This window comes from Hemibagrus wyckioides, linkage group LG20 (genome assembly GCF_019097595.1).
Source record: "Hemibagrus wyckioides isolate EC202008001 linkage group LG20, SWU_Hwy_1.0, whole genome shotgun sequence".
Taxonomy (NCBI): domain Eukaryota; kingdom Metazoa; phylum Chordata; class Actinopteri; order Siluriformes; family Bagridae; genus Hemibagrus; species Hemibagrus wyckioides.
Window position 1 is genome coordinate 9,534,152 of NC_080729.1, and position 20,856 is coordinate 9,555,007.

At 40.2% G+C, this 20,856-nt stretch overlaps 2 protein-coding genes across 4 annotated transcripts in view; both read left to right on the forward strand.

The window, feature by feature from the left end:
* Positions 1-16,522, forward strand: part of dip2cb (disco-interacting protein 2 homolog Cb) — a 43,890-nt gene extending 27,368 nt beyond the window's left edge. For both annotated transcript variants that reach the window (XM_058418670.1, XM_058418671.1), the window contains exons 18-38: positions 84-198; positions 321-460; positions 566-702; positions 1,116-1,324; positions 1,440-1,554; positions 1,752-1,953; positions 2,499-2,596; positions 3,570-3,650; positions 3,792-3,915; positions 4,598-4,719; positions 6,160-6,271; positions 6,377-6,486; positions 7,854-7,984; positions 8,641-8,809; positions 9,005-9,175; positions 9,878-9,939; positions 10,051-10,108; positions 10,226-10,300; positions 10,429-10,603; positions 14,509-14,632; positions 14,823-16,522. In XM_058418670.1, coding sequence (XP_058274653.1) covers positions 84-198; positions 321-460; positions 566-702; positions 1,116-1,324; positions 1,440-1,554; positions 1,752-1,953; positions 2,499-2,596; positions 3,570-3,650; positions 3,792-3,915; positions 4,598-4,719; positions 6,160-6,271; positions 6,377-6,486; positions 7,854-7,984; positions 8,641-8,809; positions 9,005-9,175; positions 9,878-9,939; positions 10,051-10,108; positions 10,226-10,300; positions 10,429-10,603; positions 14,509-14,632; positions 14,823-15,075 — 2,783 coding nt within the window. In that variant the 3' untranslated portion in view covers positions 15,076-16,522. The remainder of the gene's footprint in view (positions 1-83; positions 199-320; positions 461-565; positions 703-1,115; positions 1,325-1,439; positions 1,555-1,751; positions 1,954-2,498; positions 2,597-3,569; positions 3,651-3,791; positions 3,916-4,597; positions 4,720-6,159; positions 6,272-6,376; positions 6,487-7,853; positions 7,985-8,640; positions 8,810-9,004; positions 9,176-9,877; positions 9,940-10,050; positions 10,109-10,225; positions 10,301-10,428; positions 10,604-14,508; positions 14,633-14,822) is intronic.
* A 1,531-nt stretch (positions 16,523-18,053) lies between these two features.
* The window catches only part of esyt2a (extended synaptotagmin-like protein 2a), a 36,393-nt gene continuing 33,590 nt past the window's right edge, over positions 18,054-20,856 (forward strand). Inside the window, exon 1 of one of the 2 annotated variants that reach the window (XM_058418365.1) lies at positions 18,054-18,934. In XM_058418365.1, the coding sequence (XP_058274348.1) occupies positions 18,548-18,934 (387 nt within the window). In that variant the 5' untranslated portion in view covers positions 18,054-18,547. The remainder of the gene's footprint in view (positions 18,935-20,856) is intronic. The other variant, XM_058418366.1, reaches the window with a different exon arrangement.

A 20,856-nucleotide genomic window follows, 5' to 3' on the forward strand; every position in this document is an offset into this window, starting at 1 on the left:
AACATTCATTCCCTTAAAGATACATCCATCTCCTTGACGTTTTTTCACACTTCTTCTTTCTTTTTTTTGGATTTTGTTCTCAGGGTCAATCTCATCATGTGATGCATTCCTGAACGTGTTTCAGAGTTTAGGGTTGAAATCAGAGGTCATCTGTCCATGTGCCAGTTCACCAGAGGCTCTTACCGTAGCTGTTAGAAGGTAAACCCACTGTCTCCATCATACTGCTATAACTGTGAGAAGACATCTGTGTAACGCTTTTCTGCTGGAGGCTGAGGGAAAACTGGTGAGCTGTTGTGATGCGTGGTGTGTCGTGTGTGCAGGCCGTGTGACGGCAGCTCTAAGCCTGTAGGTCGAGGAGTCCTCAGTATGATGGGACTGAGTCATGGCGTCATCCGGGTGGACACGGGAGAAAAACTGTCTGTCCTCACGCTGCAGGATGTTGGCTCTCCCATGCCAGGAGGTTAGCAGTGTGTGGATAACAGATCACAATAATCACTCAGTTGAGTAAAGGAGTGTTTTAGAAGATCTACATTTGTTCAGTTCTCCTTGTCTTTCTCTGTCTCAGCCCTGATGTGTGTGGTGAAGCTGGAAGGTGTTCCTCAGTTGTGTAAAACAGATGAGATAGGAGAGATCTGTGTGTCATCCATTGCCACAGGAACATCCTATTATGGTCTTACGGGCATGAGCAAAAACACTTTTGAGGTATGAAACTTTCTGATTGAATCCAACAATAAATGCAACCCGGTGTTTTTACTGAAGTGCGTTAGAGTTTGTTCCTATTAGTGTGTTATAGTTTGTTATAGAAGTTTCCAGATTTCACTTATTTCAGTAAATACATCTCTTTATTTTGACGTGATTAGAACACGTTATCAAGAACTTTCCTTTATTCATGGATTTTTACAAATAATCCTTGATTGAGGATTTTACCCCAATGTAGCTTCAGTAAACTTTAGAGTGATTTGTGACTTGCAATATTACACTTTTTTAGAAAAGATTTTTCTTAATAATGTAATGTAGAAAATACAATTTATTCAAATTAACTGTATGATGTTCATTAATATTGCCTTGTTCTTTAATAATTTTGTTTCCTTTCTCTCTCTCTCTCTCTGTTGTAGGTGTGCCCTATATCAGGCAGTGGGGTGTTAGTCAGTGAGTGTGTGTTTGTGCGCTCAGGATTATTGGGATTTGTAGGACCAGGTGGAGCCATCTTTGTTGCCGGGAAGATGGATGGATTAATGCAAGTTGGTGGCCGGAGACACAACGGTGATGACATTGTTGCTACTGCACTTGCTGTTGAACCCATGAAGTTTGTGTACAGAGGAAGGTGTGTGTGTGTTTTGTGTTGATTTTGATCTCTGTAATTCTGTTTATGAAAAGTATAAAAGGTTTCCACCCCAGAGTGTATGTGCTGTAATGTGCGTGGTTGTGTGTGTCTGTAGGATAGCCGTGTTCTCCATTACTGTGCTTCATGATGAGAGGATCGTGGTGGTGGCCGAGCAGAGACCAGATTCTACTGAAGAGGAGAGCTTTCAGTGGATGAGCAGAGTACTACAGGTACATTTGAGCCATTCTGTAGTCATAATGTATTCCATAATTCTATAAAAATAATGCGTCCATCGGTATAGGGTGTATATAAACTATCAAATAACAAACTAGTTTTCCCTCCTGCTTTGCCTAACACATTTATCATATAAAAGAATTAATATAACGTCTTAATATAATTTTTTGTGTGTGTGTGTGTGTGTTTCTAGGCTATAGATAGTATCCATCAGGTTGGTGTGTATTGCCTGGCACTGGTTCCATCTAATACTCTGCCTAAAACTCCTCTTGGAGGAATCCACCTGTCTGAGACAAAGCAGCTGTTCCAGGATGGAGCTCTGCACCCCTGCAACGTCCTCATGTGCCCTCATTCCTGCGTCACCAATCTGCCCAAACCTCGACAGAAACAACCTGGTAAACATCATTTTTGTGTGTATTCATCATTCATTTATGCTCATGTGATTCTGTGAGTGTGGACTGTGTGTAGAGTGCTGTATGTGTGTATTTTGTTCTGACCGCATGCCAGTGGCATTATCAGAGCGGCCTGTTTTTGAGGGCTTGGCCAACTGGAATTGTTTACATGTATGGCATCAAAATAAAAAATAAAAAAACATGAACACTGTGATAGGTTTTGAAAATAGCAGAATTATTATTGAAATGATGAATCCATGGTCCAACACTCTGTTAGATCATATTAACTCAAATATCTACATGGCTATAAAAATATGTACAGTATGTGTCATCCAGTGCATAATGTATGTTTTAAATAATAATAATAATGATAATAAAATGGTCCTTGGGAAATAATGTTTGGTTATTATATTTTTTTACGTTTATATATAAGTATTAGTAAATTTCCACATCTGCTCATGTAATGGTTTGCCTCATAGGCCTAGTCCAAGTTTTCGTCCAGTTTTATTTTTCATCCGTGTGTGTGTGTGTGTGTGTGTGCGCTGCAGAGGTTGGCCCTGCCTCTGTTATGGTGGGGAACCTGGTGGCAGGAAAGCGGATGGCTCAGGCCAGTGGGCGAGACCTCAGTCAGGAAGACAATGATCAGGTTTGTATGCATGCTCATGTCTGTGTCTGATACGTCTGCCTTAATGTGCTTCAATTTTCTATTTGGAGTGAAGTAATGAAAGACGTTGAGTGAATCCCAAATGCTAATAATTTATAGTTGTCGAGAAAAATGTCAAGACACCATTCTATGTGATGTATTCTATGTATGTGACAAATAAGAGGATGTCAGATACAAATATCAGTCTCAAATATGCGTGGCCATTTTAATAGGATTGCCTATATTAAGATGTTTATAAATATCAGTCTTCTACGTTCACACAGAATGATGCAAATAAAACCAAAAGCTGTTAATTAAGCTGTGGGTGAGACTTGTATGCCTTGTTGATGAAAGAGTTCAGAGAGGAATGGCCAGATTTAATGCTATGCTGTGGTCACTCAAACAAACTCTTTTTACAGCCATGGTGAGCAGAAAAGCATCTCAGAATGTTAAACCTTGAGTCCAGATGGGTTACAACAGCGGAAAACCATATTGGGTTCCACTTCTGTCAGCCAAAACTGAAAACTGTAGCTACATTAGGCACAGGCTCAACAAAACTAGACAACTGAAGATTGGAAAAATCATTGCCTGTCTGGAAAAATCTCAATTTCTACCCTGACATGCAGATGGAGGGTTGAGAATTTAGTGTCAACAGCATGAACACATCGACCCAACCTGACTGAAATAGAAACCTGAGCTGACAGGAAGTCTCTAAGACTTTCTGCATTGCGCTGCAGCCACATGATTGTCCAGTTAGATAAATGCATAAATATGTAGGTGTCAAGTAGTTCCTAATAAAGTGCACGGTGAATGTGTACATATGACATTTACTTATTTGTAACAGATCGTTCAGGCCGTGTAGTTGAAATACAGCAACGCAAGTGACTGATGATATGTAGATGTATAAGAACATGTATTGGACACTAGGAAACTTACGTTTTTATTCTGAACATTTTCTTTTTTGTGTATGATTCAGTTCCTTTTCCTGCCTGAGGTGTTGCAGTGGAGAGCTCAAACTACACCTGACCACATACTTTACACACTCATTAATTCAAGGGTAATACAAACACACACACACGCATCACGTGACACTGTAAACACGGTGTGTGGTTCTTTAGATGCCACTCATAGCAGAGCATAAACTAAACTCTCACACACTCATTTCTCTCACTTTAAATTGTTTGCTTGTGTGTTGAAGGGGGCAGTGGGGAGTTCTCTAACATGTCTGCAGCTCCATAAAAGAGCAGAGAAGATTGCTGCACTTCTGTTTGAGAGAGGACAACTGCGAGAGGGAGATCATGTAGCATTAGTGTATCCACCAGGTAACTTCACTTTTTTTTTTTTTTTTTTATTTACTCCTTTTCGGGTTAGTCATAAGAGGAAGAGGACAATTTTAAACCTCACTGAGAGAGTGAAATAAGGACAGCCATGTGGACTAAAAGTCTGGGAGCACTAGTGAAGTGCTTTTATTTTTTGTTCTTTTCTAATTTAATACAGAAAATGTTTTACAAATTATTTTACTGAGAACTAAATGTATATTTAAATATTTTATTTCATTAATTATCAATAATTTTATTTATTGATTTAAGTTTTACATATTATTATTATTATTAGTAAAATGTATTTACATGAATTTAAGTTCTTGCTGTATTTAGTATGTTCCCTCTTTATCTTTTTGTGCATTCAAGCCAGCATGGACGAGTTTGCCTATAATAATATCATCCTTTTCGGAACAAATCAATCTTCAACGGAAGAGATTAGGCATAAGAAATATCGGACCTTTTGGAAATACTGCAGAGTCTTTAATATAGAGCAAAATATATTGAGCAATTACTGTCCTTGTTTTAAACATTTCAAAATGACTAATATCTTCTACTTATTTAAAAATAAATAAAAATAAATAAATAAAGTCTCAGATTTTCAGTGTGGACTCAGATTTTTGGAGACCATTATAACTCTGCATGTTCTGATGTGTGTGTGTGTGTGTGTGTTTGTGTGTCACAGGTTTAGATCTGATTGCTGCTTTTTACGGTTGTTTGTATGCTGGCTGTATCCCCATCACTGTCCGGCCACCTCATCCCCAAAACATCTCTACAACTCTGCCAACTGTCAAAATGATTGTGGAGGTAAATACACCAACACATCCTCATACTGGAACGAGAAATCTATACATGTAGAGGGTTTTTTTTTTTTACTTCATTTTACAGAATTATGAGCACAGCTTATGCAGTGATGATTACACAACCTGCATTAGTTCTGGGTCTGGGCTTATCAACTGGGGAACAGGGGTCCAGGTTTCAGTTTTTGTTCAGTGGTCCGTACCAACTAATTACTGCAGCAGAGCAGATCAGCGTAGGGGAAAAATTACTTGTAGTTCTGTGACTTTTAACTTGAGGTTTCCATAGCAGATCTTCTGTTGCTCCAAACATATGAATTTTTGTATATTATATAACTGAAGAACACTCATATGATCAGAGACTAGCTACCAGACTGGACACTGACTGGACATTGACACTGAGTTTTCACAGACTGTAATAGATTTTTCAAGAGGTAAAATGAAGTGTCTCTGCAAAACAACACAACCACTTGGAAATATCTTATTTACAGCCCTAAATCATTTATAGTTCAACACTGGAATTTCAGCCATGTTAGTTGAATCATTTTTTGTTGAATTCTTCTGGTCTATGTCGCCTTTGAAAAGACTTTAGATGACTATAACAAACAGCCTGCATGAATCTACCTTTTTATATGACAGCCCTGAAAGCCAGCGTCACACATATGGAAAGTACACTGATCAGCCATAACATTAAAAGTGTGGTGAAGTGAATAGCACTGATTATCACAGCATGTGTTGGCTAGATGACTGTGTCAGAGCAGATAAGGTCTTTGAGCAGTTCCCAGTGTGCAGTCACTAGTACCTACCAAACATGGTCCAAGGACAAATGCTGAACCAGCAACAGGGTCATGGAGCAATAATGGCACCAGGATGCACTGTAGGAAGACGGCAAGCCAGCAGAGGCAGTGTGATGCAATGTTCTGCTGAGAAACCTTGGGTCCTGGCATTTCACCAAATACCACATACATAAACATTGCTGCAGACAAAGTACACCCCTTCATCAGAACTGTATATCCTAATGACAGTGGCCTCATTCAGCAGGTTTAATACACTCTGCCACACTGAAAAATCTGTTCATGAATGGTTTTAGGAACATGACAAAGAGTTCAAGGCTCCAAATTCCCAAGATCTCAATCTACTTGAGAATCTGTGGGATGTGCTGAAGTCTGATCTATGGAGGCCCCACCTCACAACTTATTGCACTTAAAGGATCTGCTGTTAAAATTTTAGTGTCAGATACCACAGCACATCTTCAGAGGTCTTGTGGATCCATGCCTTGACGGGTCAGAGCTGTTTTGATGGCACAGGTGGACCTACACAATATTAGGCAGATGGTTTAATGTTATGGCTGACTGATGTATTAAGAATTACACTGGTTAAATTATTGACTATAAAAATGATTGTGTTCTCACATAACTGCAGACACTTAACCACAATTTTGTGTGTGTAGGTGAGCCGTTCAGGGTGTGTTATGACCACACAGGCAATCAGTAAACTTCTGAAGTCTAAAGAGGCATCAGCTGTGGTGGACCTACGATCATGGCCACCTGTCCTGGACACAGGTGAGGGTTATGTGAGAAAAATAACCAGAGCAAACAGACTAGAGAGAACTACATGTTTATATATCTATATATTTATATATATATTTGTGTGTTTGTGTGATTAAGACGATCTGCCAAAGAGACGGTCTCATTTGCTGTATAAGCCATGTGATCCTGAGTCTTTGGCCTACTTAGACTTCAGTGTGTCCACCACTGGCATGCTTGCTGGAGTAAAGGTACTTACACACACTCTCTAATGTAAAAGTAAATACTGTTACAATCGCAGAACATGCTAAGATGAAGGTACACAAAATTCCTGCTTATAATGTTTTTAAAGAGATGGGCATGACTTGACTCTATCAGTGTTTTCACTCAACAGCACACTGGATATAAAATGAAATCTGGACTATAATGTTAAAGTACATTTATTAAAGAGTTTTTCTGTGTAGAGTATATCTGACTGCATGTGGAATTCAATCAGACGTGGCCTTTCATGTAGGAAACGCTGCTTTTTTTATTCTTTTGTCCTCACATTTTTGTATTATGCAACTGGTTTCTGTGATTTGTGGCGTTATACAATGTGCAGCAATGAGTATCATTGCCAGTAAAGCAAATTAAAGATCAGATAATTGCGTTTGGCCTTTAATATCAGAGTGTACTGATATTAAAATGTCTTGAAAAGACCTGTGAGATCAACAGTCATATCCACGTACCTCTTAGTGGTCCATGTGCAGAGTCTGAATCCCAGTGAAAGGGATGCTTTTGATTTGTTTGCTGTTTGGGTTTTGTTTAGGTAGATTAACATCATTAATCTAACCTTTCTTTACATTACATGCATGTTTGTATGTTGCAAACCTGGCAGCACTGCAGCCCTCTGCTCATATCTACAGAAAAATGCTGCCTGCAGCCCACAATACACACTTCGTTCTCTTCAAGCACTCGGGTCGATTCAGTCAGGATCACTTTTTGACATTAATTGAACCACACTAGAGAGTGAAAGTGGAAGTGAAGATGAAGCTGCACTCAGATTATATGCAGAGGGAAGCCTGAAGGAAAAGATCTGCCAAGATGCAAAACATACCAGCTCACATGTAGAAGATTATGCAAGTGAACACTGGAGTGAACTTCCTTTTGCATTAGGACTGCTCTGAACCCTGCTAAACACCCTGTTATCAGGGCCAAAAGTGGAAAATAATCTGCAATTGACTTAATATCTGAATATTGCCAGATATACATTTAAATACATTTCACAGAAGACTTAATAGGAACTGAAAATATACAGAATACAGAGTGTCTGGTTAAGTCTGTTGCTCACAAAATTCAGGGATTACAAATCAAAATGCATTTTCATTGATTAATAATAATGAATGTTTTCCCCAATTTGTCCAATCCCTGATGACCCCTTCGAATGACTGGCTTAAATTAAAAATGTATTTAGATTCTGCGCCTCAATTAATCCAATGTGTGTTATTACAGAGCCAAAAAGTGCGATCCACTGATGTAATTTCGTGTAAATGTAGTCAGTGTGGTTTGATCATTTTCTGGTGGTAATGAAGATGATGACATTCTGTCTCGTTTTTGTCTCTGTCTTTTCACCCCACAGATGTCTCACAATGCTACCAGTGCTTTATGTCGCTCTATAAAGTTGCAATGTGAGCTTTATCCCTCCCGTGAAGTAGCTGTGTGTTTGGACCCTTACTGTGGACTGGGCTTTGTCATCTGGTGCCTCTGCAGGTAGAAAATCACTTTATAGTCGTAAAACCCATCCTCTCCTCAGCCCACTGAATTCTAGCATGAGAGAAGTGAAAAGATAAAATGTTGCTCTGATGCAAATCTCTTGCTGCTTAGGGTAGAATGCAGCTTGATAGAGAGGTAACAGAGTAATGGGGGCAGATGAAGTACTATTCGGCCTGGATACATTTTTGAGACATGTCTGTTAGGAAATCTTGCCAGAGAGAATGTATGTTGCACAGGATAAGTGAACGCTGAAAAGTGAAAATACAGAGATGAGTGTTTCCACAATGTATACATAATCACCACCCCCAAAAGTTTCAGTGTGGAGACTACATAATCTTTATTATAACTGCCAGTTGCAGTTATTTATTGTCACCTATGTAAGAGACAATAGAAAAAGTGAAACTTCCTTATCTCACAGAATCTTTACCAACATATCAGTACAGACAGATTAGATATTTATTACCCAAGGTCATTTCTACTTGGTCATTTTACAGTAGCAAAAACAGGTTTGACTTTTTTTACTGGGCGAAAACCTCGTAGCTCCATCAGTAATACATTATTCCACCTCCACATATAAAACTAATCCTGATTAGGGTTTAATGAGGTTTTATGTTATGTTTATATTATCTGTAATTAATGTAATGTGTGTGTAGTGTGTATGCAGGGCACCAGTCCATACTGATTCCTCCAGCAGAGTTAGAGGTAAACCCGGCCCTGTGGTTGCTCTCCGTCAGCCAGTTTAAAGTGAGGGACACTTTCTGTTCTTACTCAGTCATGGAGCTCTGTACCAAGACCCTTGGCACACTCACTAACTCGCTCAAGGTGTGTATCTACACACACACATGCACACATGGTCCCTTTCACAAAAGCAAGACTCGCATGTATACTACGAATGACAGGATCCGCTCATCCATTTATAAACACCACTTTTAATTGCAGTACCTTACCTTAGAACTTTTCAGCACTCATATGTATTCCTTGTAACTTTAACTCTTTCTCTGTTTATCTGTCTCTCAGGCACGAGGACTGGACCTGTCCCGTGTCCGCACGTGTGTGGTGGTGGCAGAGGAGAGACCTCGCATCTCTCTGACTCAGTCCTTCTCCAAGCTTTTTAAAGATGTTGGGCTTCACCCTCGTGCTGTCAGCACTTCCTTCGGCTGCAGGGTGAACCTTGCTGTGTGTCTGCAGGTCAGTTAACATCAGCGCATTTAACCAAAAATAATACAACTTCATTACTTTAATGGATTCATAGTCACTATATAATGAATACAATATAATAAATACATTGACTGCATGAAGGTGAATAAATAACCTTGAGGAATCCTTGTGTGATACAAAGAAGAATGTTTGTAGACCCAACCATCATAACGATTGTGGGTGGCCACTCCCACATATTTAGCCACAAAGATGGAAGCACACAGTTGTATAGAATGTTTCTGTATGCAGAAGCATTATAATTTCCCTTCACTGGAACTAAGAGCCTCAAACGTGTTCCAGCATAACGATGTCCCTGTACACAGTGGGTTATGGTTTATCAAGGTTAGAGTAAATCAACTCAAGCATCCTGCTCAGAAACCCGACCTCAAACCCAATGAACACCTTTGGGATGAACTGAATTGCTGACGACACCCAGGCCTCCTCGCCAGTGCCTCTGCACCTCATCACACTAATGTTCTTATGGCTGAATCTAGTGGAGGTTATTATAGCACTACACAGAGAACTAACTCAGGAATGGGATGCTCAAAAAACACATAAGGGGTATGATGGTCAGATGTCCATATACATTTGACTATATATTGTATAGCTGAATGGCCCGTTGCAGCATTTGCTTCATTTGTAAAAGTGTGTGTGTGTGTGTGTGTGTGTGTGTGTGTGTGTGTGTGTGTGTAGGGGACCTCAGGACCAGACCCCACGACTGTCTATGTGGACATGAGAGCACTCAGACATGACAGGTAGCACATCCATATGAAAAGTTGACATGCTTTCTGTAAGTAGAGTTTATCTTTGTTGTTGTTGTTGTTGTTGTTTTTTTAATCAGAGCTGTTAATGTGTGTGTGCTGTAGAGTACGCTTGGTGGAAAAAGGGTCTCCGCATAGTTTACCTCTCATGGAGTCCGGCAAGGTCAGAAATCAAATATGCAACCTTTTTCGAAAGTACTTAACAAACTTAAATATATCGTGTGATTTGATGAAAATATTGTATTTGAGTAAATACAAACTCTTTTGCTTTTATATGCAGATCTTACCAGGTGTCCGGATCATCATCGCCAATCCAGAGACGAAGGGGCCAATTGGAGATTCTCATTTAGGAGAGGTTAGACCAATCAAAGGCTGTTGTAGAGCAAATGATATATATTAACATGATATACTGGAATTGATAACTTGTAAATATAGGTGTATGTATATATGACAAGCATATGGAAATTGTGTGTGTGTGTGCAGATATGGGTGCACAGCAGTCAGAATGCTAGTGGATATTTCTCCGTATTCGGAGAGGAGAATGTTCGCTTGGATCATTTTAGCTCCAGACTCAGTTTTGGAGACACACAAACTGTCTGGGCAAGAACCGGCTACCTCGGCTTCCTCCGCAGGACAGAACTCACTGATGCCAGTGGAGGTGAGTGTGTATGCATTGTATACTGTATATATATTGATATATACATCTTAGTGTGTGATGTCTGTACTTGAGAGCAGAATTTTATTTTTCTCCCAAATATTATCTGCCCAATCCTCACCCACTAGCTCTAGTTGCTAACTCTGCACCCTCCACCCACCCATTACACAGCTATCAACTGGGAAAGGTGGGCAAACACCTGCTTCCTCTGAGGCACGTAAAATTAACCTCAGCAACTTATTTGAACTGTGTCACAGAGAAGCATAACAACCTTGGAGAAAGCCTGTACACTCCGTTCTGTATACACAAGTTCACTGACACCCTCTATTGGGTAATGTTACTGTGACTTACAGGGGAGAGGGAGTACACTGTCCCACTAACCGAGGAGCATTTTGCTCTTCTGACTTTCGGCCACGGGCTCAACTCGACTCACGATCTCCCGACCCTGGGGTGAACACTTTTTGAGTGCCCTCCAAAATGATTGACGCCCTTCAGAAAAGTGTGCAAAAATAAATCTAAAAATGCAATCAGTATTTTTTTTTAGCTCAGACGTACAATGGCATGGTGTAGAATTCTATAGACATGTTTATATAGTGCACTCGGTTTAAAATGATCTGCACCCTTACTGTAAATTGTGACACCGTACCCAGGGTGAATATAACAGTGTCTTACAGTAAAGTTTTAACAAGTCTAAAGACACTCCCCCATACAGAGTGAACATATCTTTTACTTTTCTGCATGTGATCTTGACTCTTCAATTCATACCACAGGGATTCATTAGGGTTCAAATCAACAGAGATGGTCATTGCATACAATTTGTTTTGTGTTTCTTTGTCCGTTTCTGTGCTTATTGAGAAATATGTTAGCTTCATCATCTTGTTGAAAGTTCTGCGACCAGGTCTGAGCTCCTGGCAGAAGCAACTCTTAAATATCCTATTTGCATTGCACTTATGGGTGTCTCTTATTTTGGAATAATCCTCAGATTGCTATAATAAAAAAAAAGTTAAATATTGTGAACATTTTTTCGATAGAACAAATATAAAGAGTTTCTCCTGTTTGAGTGGAAATGTTGCAGGGATATGTAGATGGTTTTCATTTGTGATTAGTGTTTGAAGTGTGTTTAACAGATAAATAATGAACGGAACATTAAATACATAGGATGTCAGAACAGCATGCTTACGTATTAATTAAATTTTAAATTTTATGAAAGTTAGAACTAACACAACCGCATGGTTTCTAATAATCTGATGACCAGACTTTTTTTTGTACATATATTTAGTGTTGTATATTTATTGGTTGCCTTAATAAACATAGTGTAAAATGACTGAAAGCATGTTGACTTCTGCCAAAAAGCTACAACTGAGACATGGTTTGATATTCCAGCAGGGTAATGATTGCAAAAGGTAAATTACTACAGAATCAAGGTCACATGGCCACCCAAGTCCCCTGGGGCAGATTAGAAGAATCCACAAGCATGGAGCTTGGATACTTTATTGCTTAGTATATTTGTGCACACAAGGAATTTGTTTTAGTGTCACAAGCTCCAGTGCACAAAGACAACAACAATATACAGACATAAAAAATAGGATAAGAAATAGAAATACACATTTAAATAGAAAACTAAAATTAATTGTAGGTATAGAATAGGATGAGATGTAGGGATGTAGGGTGGTAACAAATAAATATAAGGTTATTGCACATATTTTTATTGCACAATGGGGGGAACATTTAACTGTTCATGAGGTAGATTGTTTGGGGGAAGAAACAAGTTCTTGTGCCTGGCTGTCCTGCTATTTGGTGCTCTGTAGCACCGGCCAGATGGCAAAAGTTCAAAAAGGAGCTGTGATTTTCACAGTGATTTTCTGAGCTCTTTTCCTCACTCTGGATGTATACAGTTCTTGAAGGGTGGGCAGGGGAGCACCAATAATCCTTTCAGCCGTCCAAACTGTTCTCTGTAGTCTTCTGATTTTGTAGCTGAGCCAAACCAGACAGTTTATGAAGTGCACAGAACAGACTCAATGACGGCTAAGTAGACCTGTGTTAGCAGGTTGAACTTCCTCAGCTGCCGAAGGAAGTACAATCTTTGTTGGGCCTTTTTTACAATGGAGTCAATGTGAGTGTCCTACTTCAGGTACTGAGAGATGGTGGTGCCCAGGAACCTGAATGAATCCACTGATGTTACAGTGCTGTTCATGATGGTGAGTTGGGGGAGTGCAGGGGTGTTCCTCCTGTCACCTATCATCTCCACTGTTTTGAGCGTGTTGAGCTCCAGGTTGTTGAGACTACACCAGACAGCCAGCTCGTCAACATCTTGTCTGTAAGCAGACTCATCACCATCCAGAATGAGGCCGATGACTGTAATGTCATCCGCAAAACTTCAGGAGCTTGACAGATGGATCATTAGAGGTGCAGCCATTGGTGTAAAGGGAGAAGAGCAGTAGGGAGAGGACGCAACCCTGGGGGGCAGCAGTGCTGGTGGTATGGCTGTTTGACATGAATTCCCCCAGTTTCACTAGCTGTTGCCTATCTGTCAGAAAGCTGGTGATCCACTGACAGATAGAGCTAGAAACAGAGAGCTGGGTTAGTTTGGTCCGGAGGAGTGTTGGGATGATCTCGTTAAAGGCCGAAGTGAAGTCCACAAACAGGAGCCTCACATAAGCCCCTGATTTATCTAGATGCTGTAGGATGAAGTGCAGTCCCATGTTGACTGCATCATCTACCAACGTGTTTGCTCAGTAAGCAAATTGCAGGGGGTCCAGTAAGGGTCCAGTGATGTTTTTCAGATAACACCAGTCTTTCAAACAACTTCGTGATCACAGACGTTAAAGCAACAGGTCTGTAGTCGTTGAGTCCTGTTATCTTGGGTTTCTTTGGGACAGGGATGATTGTGGAACATTTGAAGCAGGCAGGGACTTCGCACAGCTCCAGTGATCTACTGAAGATCTGTGAAAAGATGGAGGCCAGCTGGTCAGCACAGGTTTTCAGACAGGCTGTGACACCATCGCCTGGTGATTTCCTTCTCTTCTGCTTCAGGAAGACCTGGGGCACATCATCTTCACTGAACTGAAGTGCAGTAGGAGGAGGGGGATTGCTGGAGGTGTTAACAGCTGTGTAGAATGTTCAGATCGGGCAAGGGGTGTTAGACTAGGATTTTAAATCTGCAGTAGAACTCATTCAGGTCTTCAGCAAGTTGTTGATTGGCCTCAATGCTGGGGGATAGTGTCTTGTAGTTTGTAATGTCTTTCAGGCCTGTCCACACTGAAGCAGGGTCATTGGAAGAGAACTGGTTTTCCAGCTTTTTAGCGTAGCTCCTTTTAGCCACCCCCCTCCCTGTAGGCATCCTCTTTGGCCTGACGAAGATGTTGGAGTTTTACTGTGAACCATGGCTAATCATTGTTGAACATTAAATTAGTCCTGGTAGGAATGCATATATCTTCACAGAAACTGATATATGATGTTACAGTCTCTGTGAGCTCGTCCAGATCAGTGACACCAGCTTCAAAAATACTTCAATCAGTGCAGTCGAACAGGCTTGCTCTGTTTCGCTGGTCCATCTCTTTACAGTCCTTACTACAGGTTTAGCAGATTTAAATTTTGGCCTTTGAAGATGAACCAGGCAGTGGTCAGAGAGTCCTAAAGCTGCTCTGGGGACAGAGTGATATGCATCCTTTATTGTGGTGTAGCAGTGGTCCAAAATATTGTCTCTGGTGGACCATGAAATGTGGTGGTTGAATTTTGGCAGTTCATTTGAATACTTTATTATTTTCTTATAAATGTACTCAAGCTACCTATACCCAGGGTGCTAATAATTTTGTAGTTGACTTTATTATCTCACTTTTGGACCTAATAATAAAATGAAATCAAATGATGATTTGAACATCATATTTTCTGTACATGTTTTCTTGTAGAGAGGCACGATGCTCTGTATGTAGTGGGAGCGTTGGATGAGGCAATGGAGCTGAGAGGAATGCAGTACCACCCCATTGACATTGAGACTTCCATCATCCGAACCCACAAGAGTATTACAGAGTGGTGAGTACACACAGAGATGCACATTACTAGTAATACACTAATACACACTAATACAGAAGCAGGTGTATTGATGATTTATGCAAGAAGCTTAGTGCACAAACAGAATAGTTTGGATCTCTCCATTGTGTGTGTGTGTGTGTGTTTTGATCTTGATTGCATTCTGAACTTGATTTCTGATCGTGTGTGTCAGTGCCGTGTTCACCTGGACTAAGCTCCTGGTTGTGGTGGTCGAGCTGGACGGTTCAGAGCAGGAGGCCCTGGACCTGGTTCCCATGGTAACCAACGTAGTTCTGGAGGAGCATTACCTCATCGTGGGTGTGGTGGTCGTCGTGGATACCGGCGTTATTCCTATAAACTCACGTGGAGAGAAACAGCGCATGCACCTGAGAGACGGCTTTCTCGCCGACCAGCTCGACCCTATATACGTTGCCTACAACATGTAGAAAAGACAAACTCAAACACTTCCAAAAAATAAACTTTAAACATGTAGAAGGACTGAGCTGAGTGCATAGACATGGCCCAGAAATGCAGAAAAACAAACATTTATCCCTAAATATGGAAACCCACTGATAGAAACATGCACTTTCTCCAACACACTCCCATATAAATGGCTTACAAATATGTAGAAACACAGGCATATCCATTAATGGAAGCTGAAAGCACTAACCGATACAATGCAAATAATTAAAAAGTGGCAAATTCTGTAGCCATCCACACACACACACGTAATGAGTAGGTATGTGATCACCAGTGTGTCATCAGTCTGTAGTCAAACAGGTTGCACTTTTTGTCTCTCCATAAACACAGGAGAATATGCATTTTTTACTGCATGCAGCATTAATACAGTTTCCAGTGACTACATTGAAGGACACAATGGAAAGAATGTGTTGCACGCAATTTACCACATGAAGCCAATCCAAAAAGTGTAGCTTTAAAAAAAAAAGAAAAAAAAAAAAGATGTTTATCAGCCAAAATATCTACTCCAATTAGCCAACAAGACATTTCTCAGCTTTTTGCAGCAGGTTACAGAGCCCGTAATCAGGATGTGTGCTGATGCAATAGACAGGTTTACAACGTTCCATGCAAAATCAAATAACATACATAATCAAGCACTCACCCATATATGGGCCATGGCGCCTGTGTATATAAGGGACTTGGAGACGTATCTTAAATTTTCTTTGGTGTTTGTGTTTTGTTCATGTGCAATTCATTGTTTTGCTAGTGTTGCTTAATTTTGTTAATCCTGCAATATTTTCAAGTCAGGGAATTTTATAAGATATTTACTGTCAAGTCTGACATACTGCTCATATTATCTGAAGGCTTGCTTTCTTTCTTTCTTTTTTTTTTAATATTTGGTGTTGCAAACGTAGCCGTTTTATACGAAGACATATCAAACAAAACATTTTAATGACCTATTTTCCTTAATATGTTTTAAATGTGATTTGTGCACAGGTTTTTGTCATCCCTTTATTTTATGCAATAGCATAAGTTATTTTTCATGCTATCTTTTATATTTTTGTCTAATGTGTCTTCATGGTTTGGCATCTTGTGTGAATAATATCCAACAAGCAGATACATACATGTGTATATTATGTATAGCTTGTGTTTATGAAGATGACATAAAGCACTGCTTCCTCTCTGTTCTTGTATGTAGCTAGGGTGGAAAAAGAACGAGGCTCCACAAAAAATAATGACACAAGGGAAGGAATAACAGTCAGAGGTGGAGATCACTGTGTGTGTAAATCCTGGTTCATTTTTTTTTATTTTAATTTTTTTCCTTGTGTCTTAAAATTCCTGCAGGACTGTGAGCTGTGGGTTCTGTCATCATGGTAAAAGCGAAAAAAGATGTCTTTTAAAATGTCAATAAAATATTTTCTATTATTCAGTAAAAGCAAGAAAACTGGTCTCTTTCTGGCATGATTGATCTTTCATTTCCAATTGTTCATACATTTTAATGTTTCATACCATTTTTTACTTAAAAATAAGGTAGGTAGGTAGTAGACGATGTGTTAAAGCCTTTATACCATTTTTATAGCAGAGTTTGAAAGGAACTTTTTACTGTCTGAAGAGATGAGTCACTCTACATTCACCTCATAAATGGTATTAGTACGTATAACGTATAAGTAATGGTATAAGTGGTTCTAGAATGAATCTGAGATTATAAACTAGGAGGTAAGGAGGAGGAATTGTTCATATGCTGTAGGTGAATTATTACCGAGGGTTGATTTAAAGTCATGTACATTTACATTATTTATTTTGTGTTCCATTTAAATTCAATATGTTCAAAACTAAATGGATCGATTTAGTGCTAAGGTAGATCTATGTGTCATTGGTCTAACAATAAATGTTGAGATTAAAGTGTCATGTGAAGTAGCCAAGAGGGAGTATGTAAATAATAAAAGAGACAGGTCCCAAGCCTCCTTGAGAAACACTGGAGGGGATAGAGGTGTGGTCACTGTTGTTCCAGTAGAAGGAGAGACAGTCTAGAGCCCTTAATCCTAGTAGTGTCATAGACCTGGGTCTGACAATTTAAGGATAATTGAGGGCTCCAGATTTGAGAAGGTCCCATGCGTACATTACAGAACATACAGATGCTGCATATGACTTAAGCAAACCTAATATAATGAAGATTCTTTGTCACAAGAAAATGCCACAGTCTGCTAACACGTTTGTTGTGTCAGTTCACATTGTTACTAAAGAATGCACTAATTTATGGGCTCATATGTTTCCAGGTTTCCTGACCATTTTATCTGATTGTAAGCTAACACTCTCTAAGCCCTTACCTTATAAAACCATGTAAATATTTTTTATGCATACTCATTCACTCATGCTGATATTACTTTATATCAATATTTTATCACCTAAATGTATTCGTATTGATTAAAATGGCACTGATTCTTCCCTCAGCTATCAGATGAAGATTATTGTAATAACCATACCTGTACCCCCTTTCTCTCTTTGTCGAGCTACACATGCTACTCCTGAGGTGCCAGTAATACAGGTCTCTCTGGACCTGCTTGGACCCTAATGGTTGAAGTTATCAACAACTGGAAATCATTCACTGCTGTTGAGGATAGTTCCATGTGGTCAGCTAAAATACATGAACTGGACTGAACGAACCAAACTGTTTTATTAGGAACTCTGTAAGCTTGAAAACATTCTGGTCCCTGTTGTGTGAGTGTGTGTGTGTGTGTGTGTGAGAGAGAGAGGGAGAGAGCGCACGCGCGAGAGAGAGAGAGTGTGTGTGTGTGTGTGTGAGTGAGTGAGAGAGAGAGAGAGAGAGAGAGATTTGCGTGGTCTGTGCTCACAAGGTGGCGCACTTTAACCGCAGTGCTCGCGCTCTCTCTCTCTCTATTCCCATTACTCACTCTTCCGCGTCACAGCTCTGTTTTTGTAAAATGAGAAGGGGTTGGTCCTTTACCATGTCGTTTGGGTGTGTGCCTGTGCCCGGACTATGTGCGTGTCTGTTCACTGCCCCGAGGAAAAGCACGCCTGTGGCAGGATGTGGAGAGACACTACCGTACACGACCGGAGTGCGACGCCATGCTGCTAGAGCTCGCGCTTCCGTGCGAAAGGCAGATGTGTAGGTAGGTCACTTACTGAGACGTGGCAGGCGCTCGGAGCCGGCAAAATGGCAACCGAAAGTTTTTAACAATTGCAAATTTATTAAGTAAGTACGTGAAAATTTCAAGCCCCTCCCTGTTAGTCAAGGTCAGGCGAGGACGCTGCGTAGTTTTCCAATCAGCCGAAAGTGATTCAATCATCTGTAGTCTCAGGAAGTAGAGGAAGTGCGCGGACGACGCTATGAGTGGAGAGTAGTTTTTCCAGGTAGTGTGCACTTTAATGAAGTTATTCTTTACCTCTCCTGTATTTACACCAATCTCGTTTAGTGGAGGTTTATCACACGGAGTATAAATGACTACCACGGTAAACGGATCGGATCCCAAATGGACTGGAACTGCGCCTCGAGCCCAGGCTCCGGACCCAAACCCTTCTCCATCCAGAACCCAACTGGACCCCCTGGCGGACCTGGAGCCGTCCAGCGAGCCTCAGACCGCCGTCTCAGATGCCAAGAACTCTGGACTTAAATTCGCCAAGTCGTTCCTGCTGGTTCTCCCTGTTTATGTATTGGGTTATTTAGGGTTCAGTTTCAGTTGGATCCTGATCTCACTGGCCGTGCTGTTTTGGGTCAGACGGAACCAGGGCACCAGGTTTTCAGGAGTAAACAAAGCACTGGCCTTTTTCGAGCACGAAGAGAAAGCAGTGAAACAGAGTTTACCAACTTCCGAGCTGCCGCCCTGGGTGAGTACGAGCTGGCGAATTTCACTCACTGTTCCAGTTAGTGACCAATCTTACATTCAGTGACATGTTAGAGTAAGTGACCTCTCAGTGTTTACCATCGGTGCAAAAAAATAAACGCTGGCTGTAACCCTTAACCTATAAAAGTGACGCAATTGCAAACCTGGTGATTGAGAGAGAAGTGCTGAAGAGTCAGGTCTGACTCAGCTGACCATCAACTGTTTCAGCAGTACTGAATTTCAAAACCCTGACTCCAGTCTGCTGGAGGCACTTCACAGTTGGTACCCTTTAGCATGTACACTGGGACTTTTTCAGATAGAATATGCTTGCGTTACTACTTTGTATATAGATCATGTGTATTTGTGCTTGTAATTACTTTAATCTTTCTTTAAGGAACCCCTTGGTGGGTTCTAATGGTGAAGGAGATGTGTGTAATTGTTCTAGTATGTATGTACAATTCTGTTTGCATGTATGCTGCTTAAACCTGCGTGTTTGTGTTACCTGCGATAAATAAAACAAGTTGGTCAGAGATGTATAGTATAAGGGGCTGTCGTGGTGGTGCAGTGGGTTTCCTGGTTCCCTTACACCTCCAGAGTACTGTTTATGTGGAGACTTGCATGTTCTCTCCATGTTCTAATCAGTTTCCCCTGGGATCACTGGTTTCCTCCTACTGCCCCAGAACATGCTGGTAGATGGATTGGTTGAGTATGTGAACGGGTGTGCATAGTACACTTTGATGAACTTTATTCCCATTTCACAGCCAGTATATACGGTATAGGCTCCTGAGCCACTGAGCGAGTTATGTATGTGCAGGGCCTTTTTAAAGGTGTATTCCCACTTCATGTGAAGTTGACCAGGATAAAGGTGATTACTAAAGATGAAAGAATGAAATATGCCACCTATCTAATACTTTATTGAGGTTAGCAAAAAAAAAATGTGGCCAAATCTGACTGTTTGAGCCTACAGGTTTGTTGATGGTGTGAAACTCATTTGGGCACTTTAAGTAAAGTGAACATTAGCAGTTTGACTTGACAGTAGGCAGAATTCAATGGCAATTAAAGTTGGACTATTTAAATGTGGCATTGTTATGGAAATGAATTGGTTACTACTGTGTAGTATTGAAAATGTATAGAAGATTTGATACCTTGTGCAACTCTACTGCTATTGTCATTTTGAATAACCTGGCAACCGAGGTCAAAAGTGTCCACAAGGGATTAGTATCAAGTATCAGCCAATACTAGAACTTTTAAGAAAGTAGGAAAATACTTACTAAGGTACTTCGTTTTTTTTAATGTATTTATACAACATACCGCTTCTCTCGATTTTTTTCTTGTTAATAGTTATTCTTTGTGAAGCAGGAATGCTCAGTAGATAAAGCCACCTGAAGTCATCTGTTCAGGAATCATCAGAACGAAAAATAATGCTCTTGATTCTGGTCTCAGTCTACTGTGAGAAACACATGCAGACTTGGTCACATCAGGAAACATGATCTAGACCAATAATCGTAATCATACCTGCATTAATAAATTCTATTAATTGGAAAGTTCAGCATTGGAGATAATCAGCCTCCAGTTAAAGCCTGTATCTATTGTGTGTTTCTGTGTGTGTTTAGGTCAGTAGAACAGGTCAGTGTAGGAAACCATGACCACACTAATGTACTCTGAATGAAATCTACAGTAGGAATTGTCTTTCATTCCTTTTAGGTCTCAGCAGTGAAGAGCTCCTATGAACAAAAATAGCTTTAATATATCTTCCTATAATCTACCTCAAGGCAGAAATTAATTGAAGCAATGATGATAGCTACAGTTAATTAGTATCTTAAATGAAAAGTGTGAGCCATGAAAAACGTTAGGAATTGTATATGAATGCATAGTGTAAGACACATAGTGTAGGACACATTCTTTCCTCATTAGAAAGTCATAACT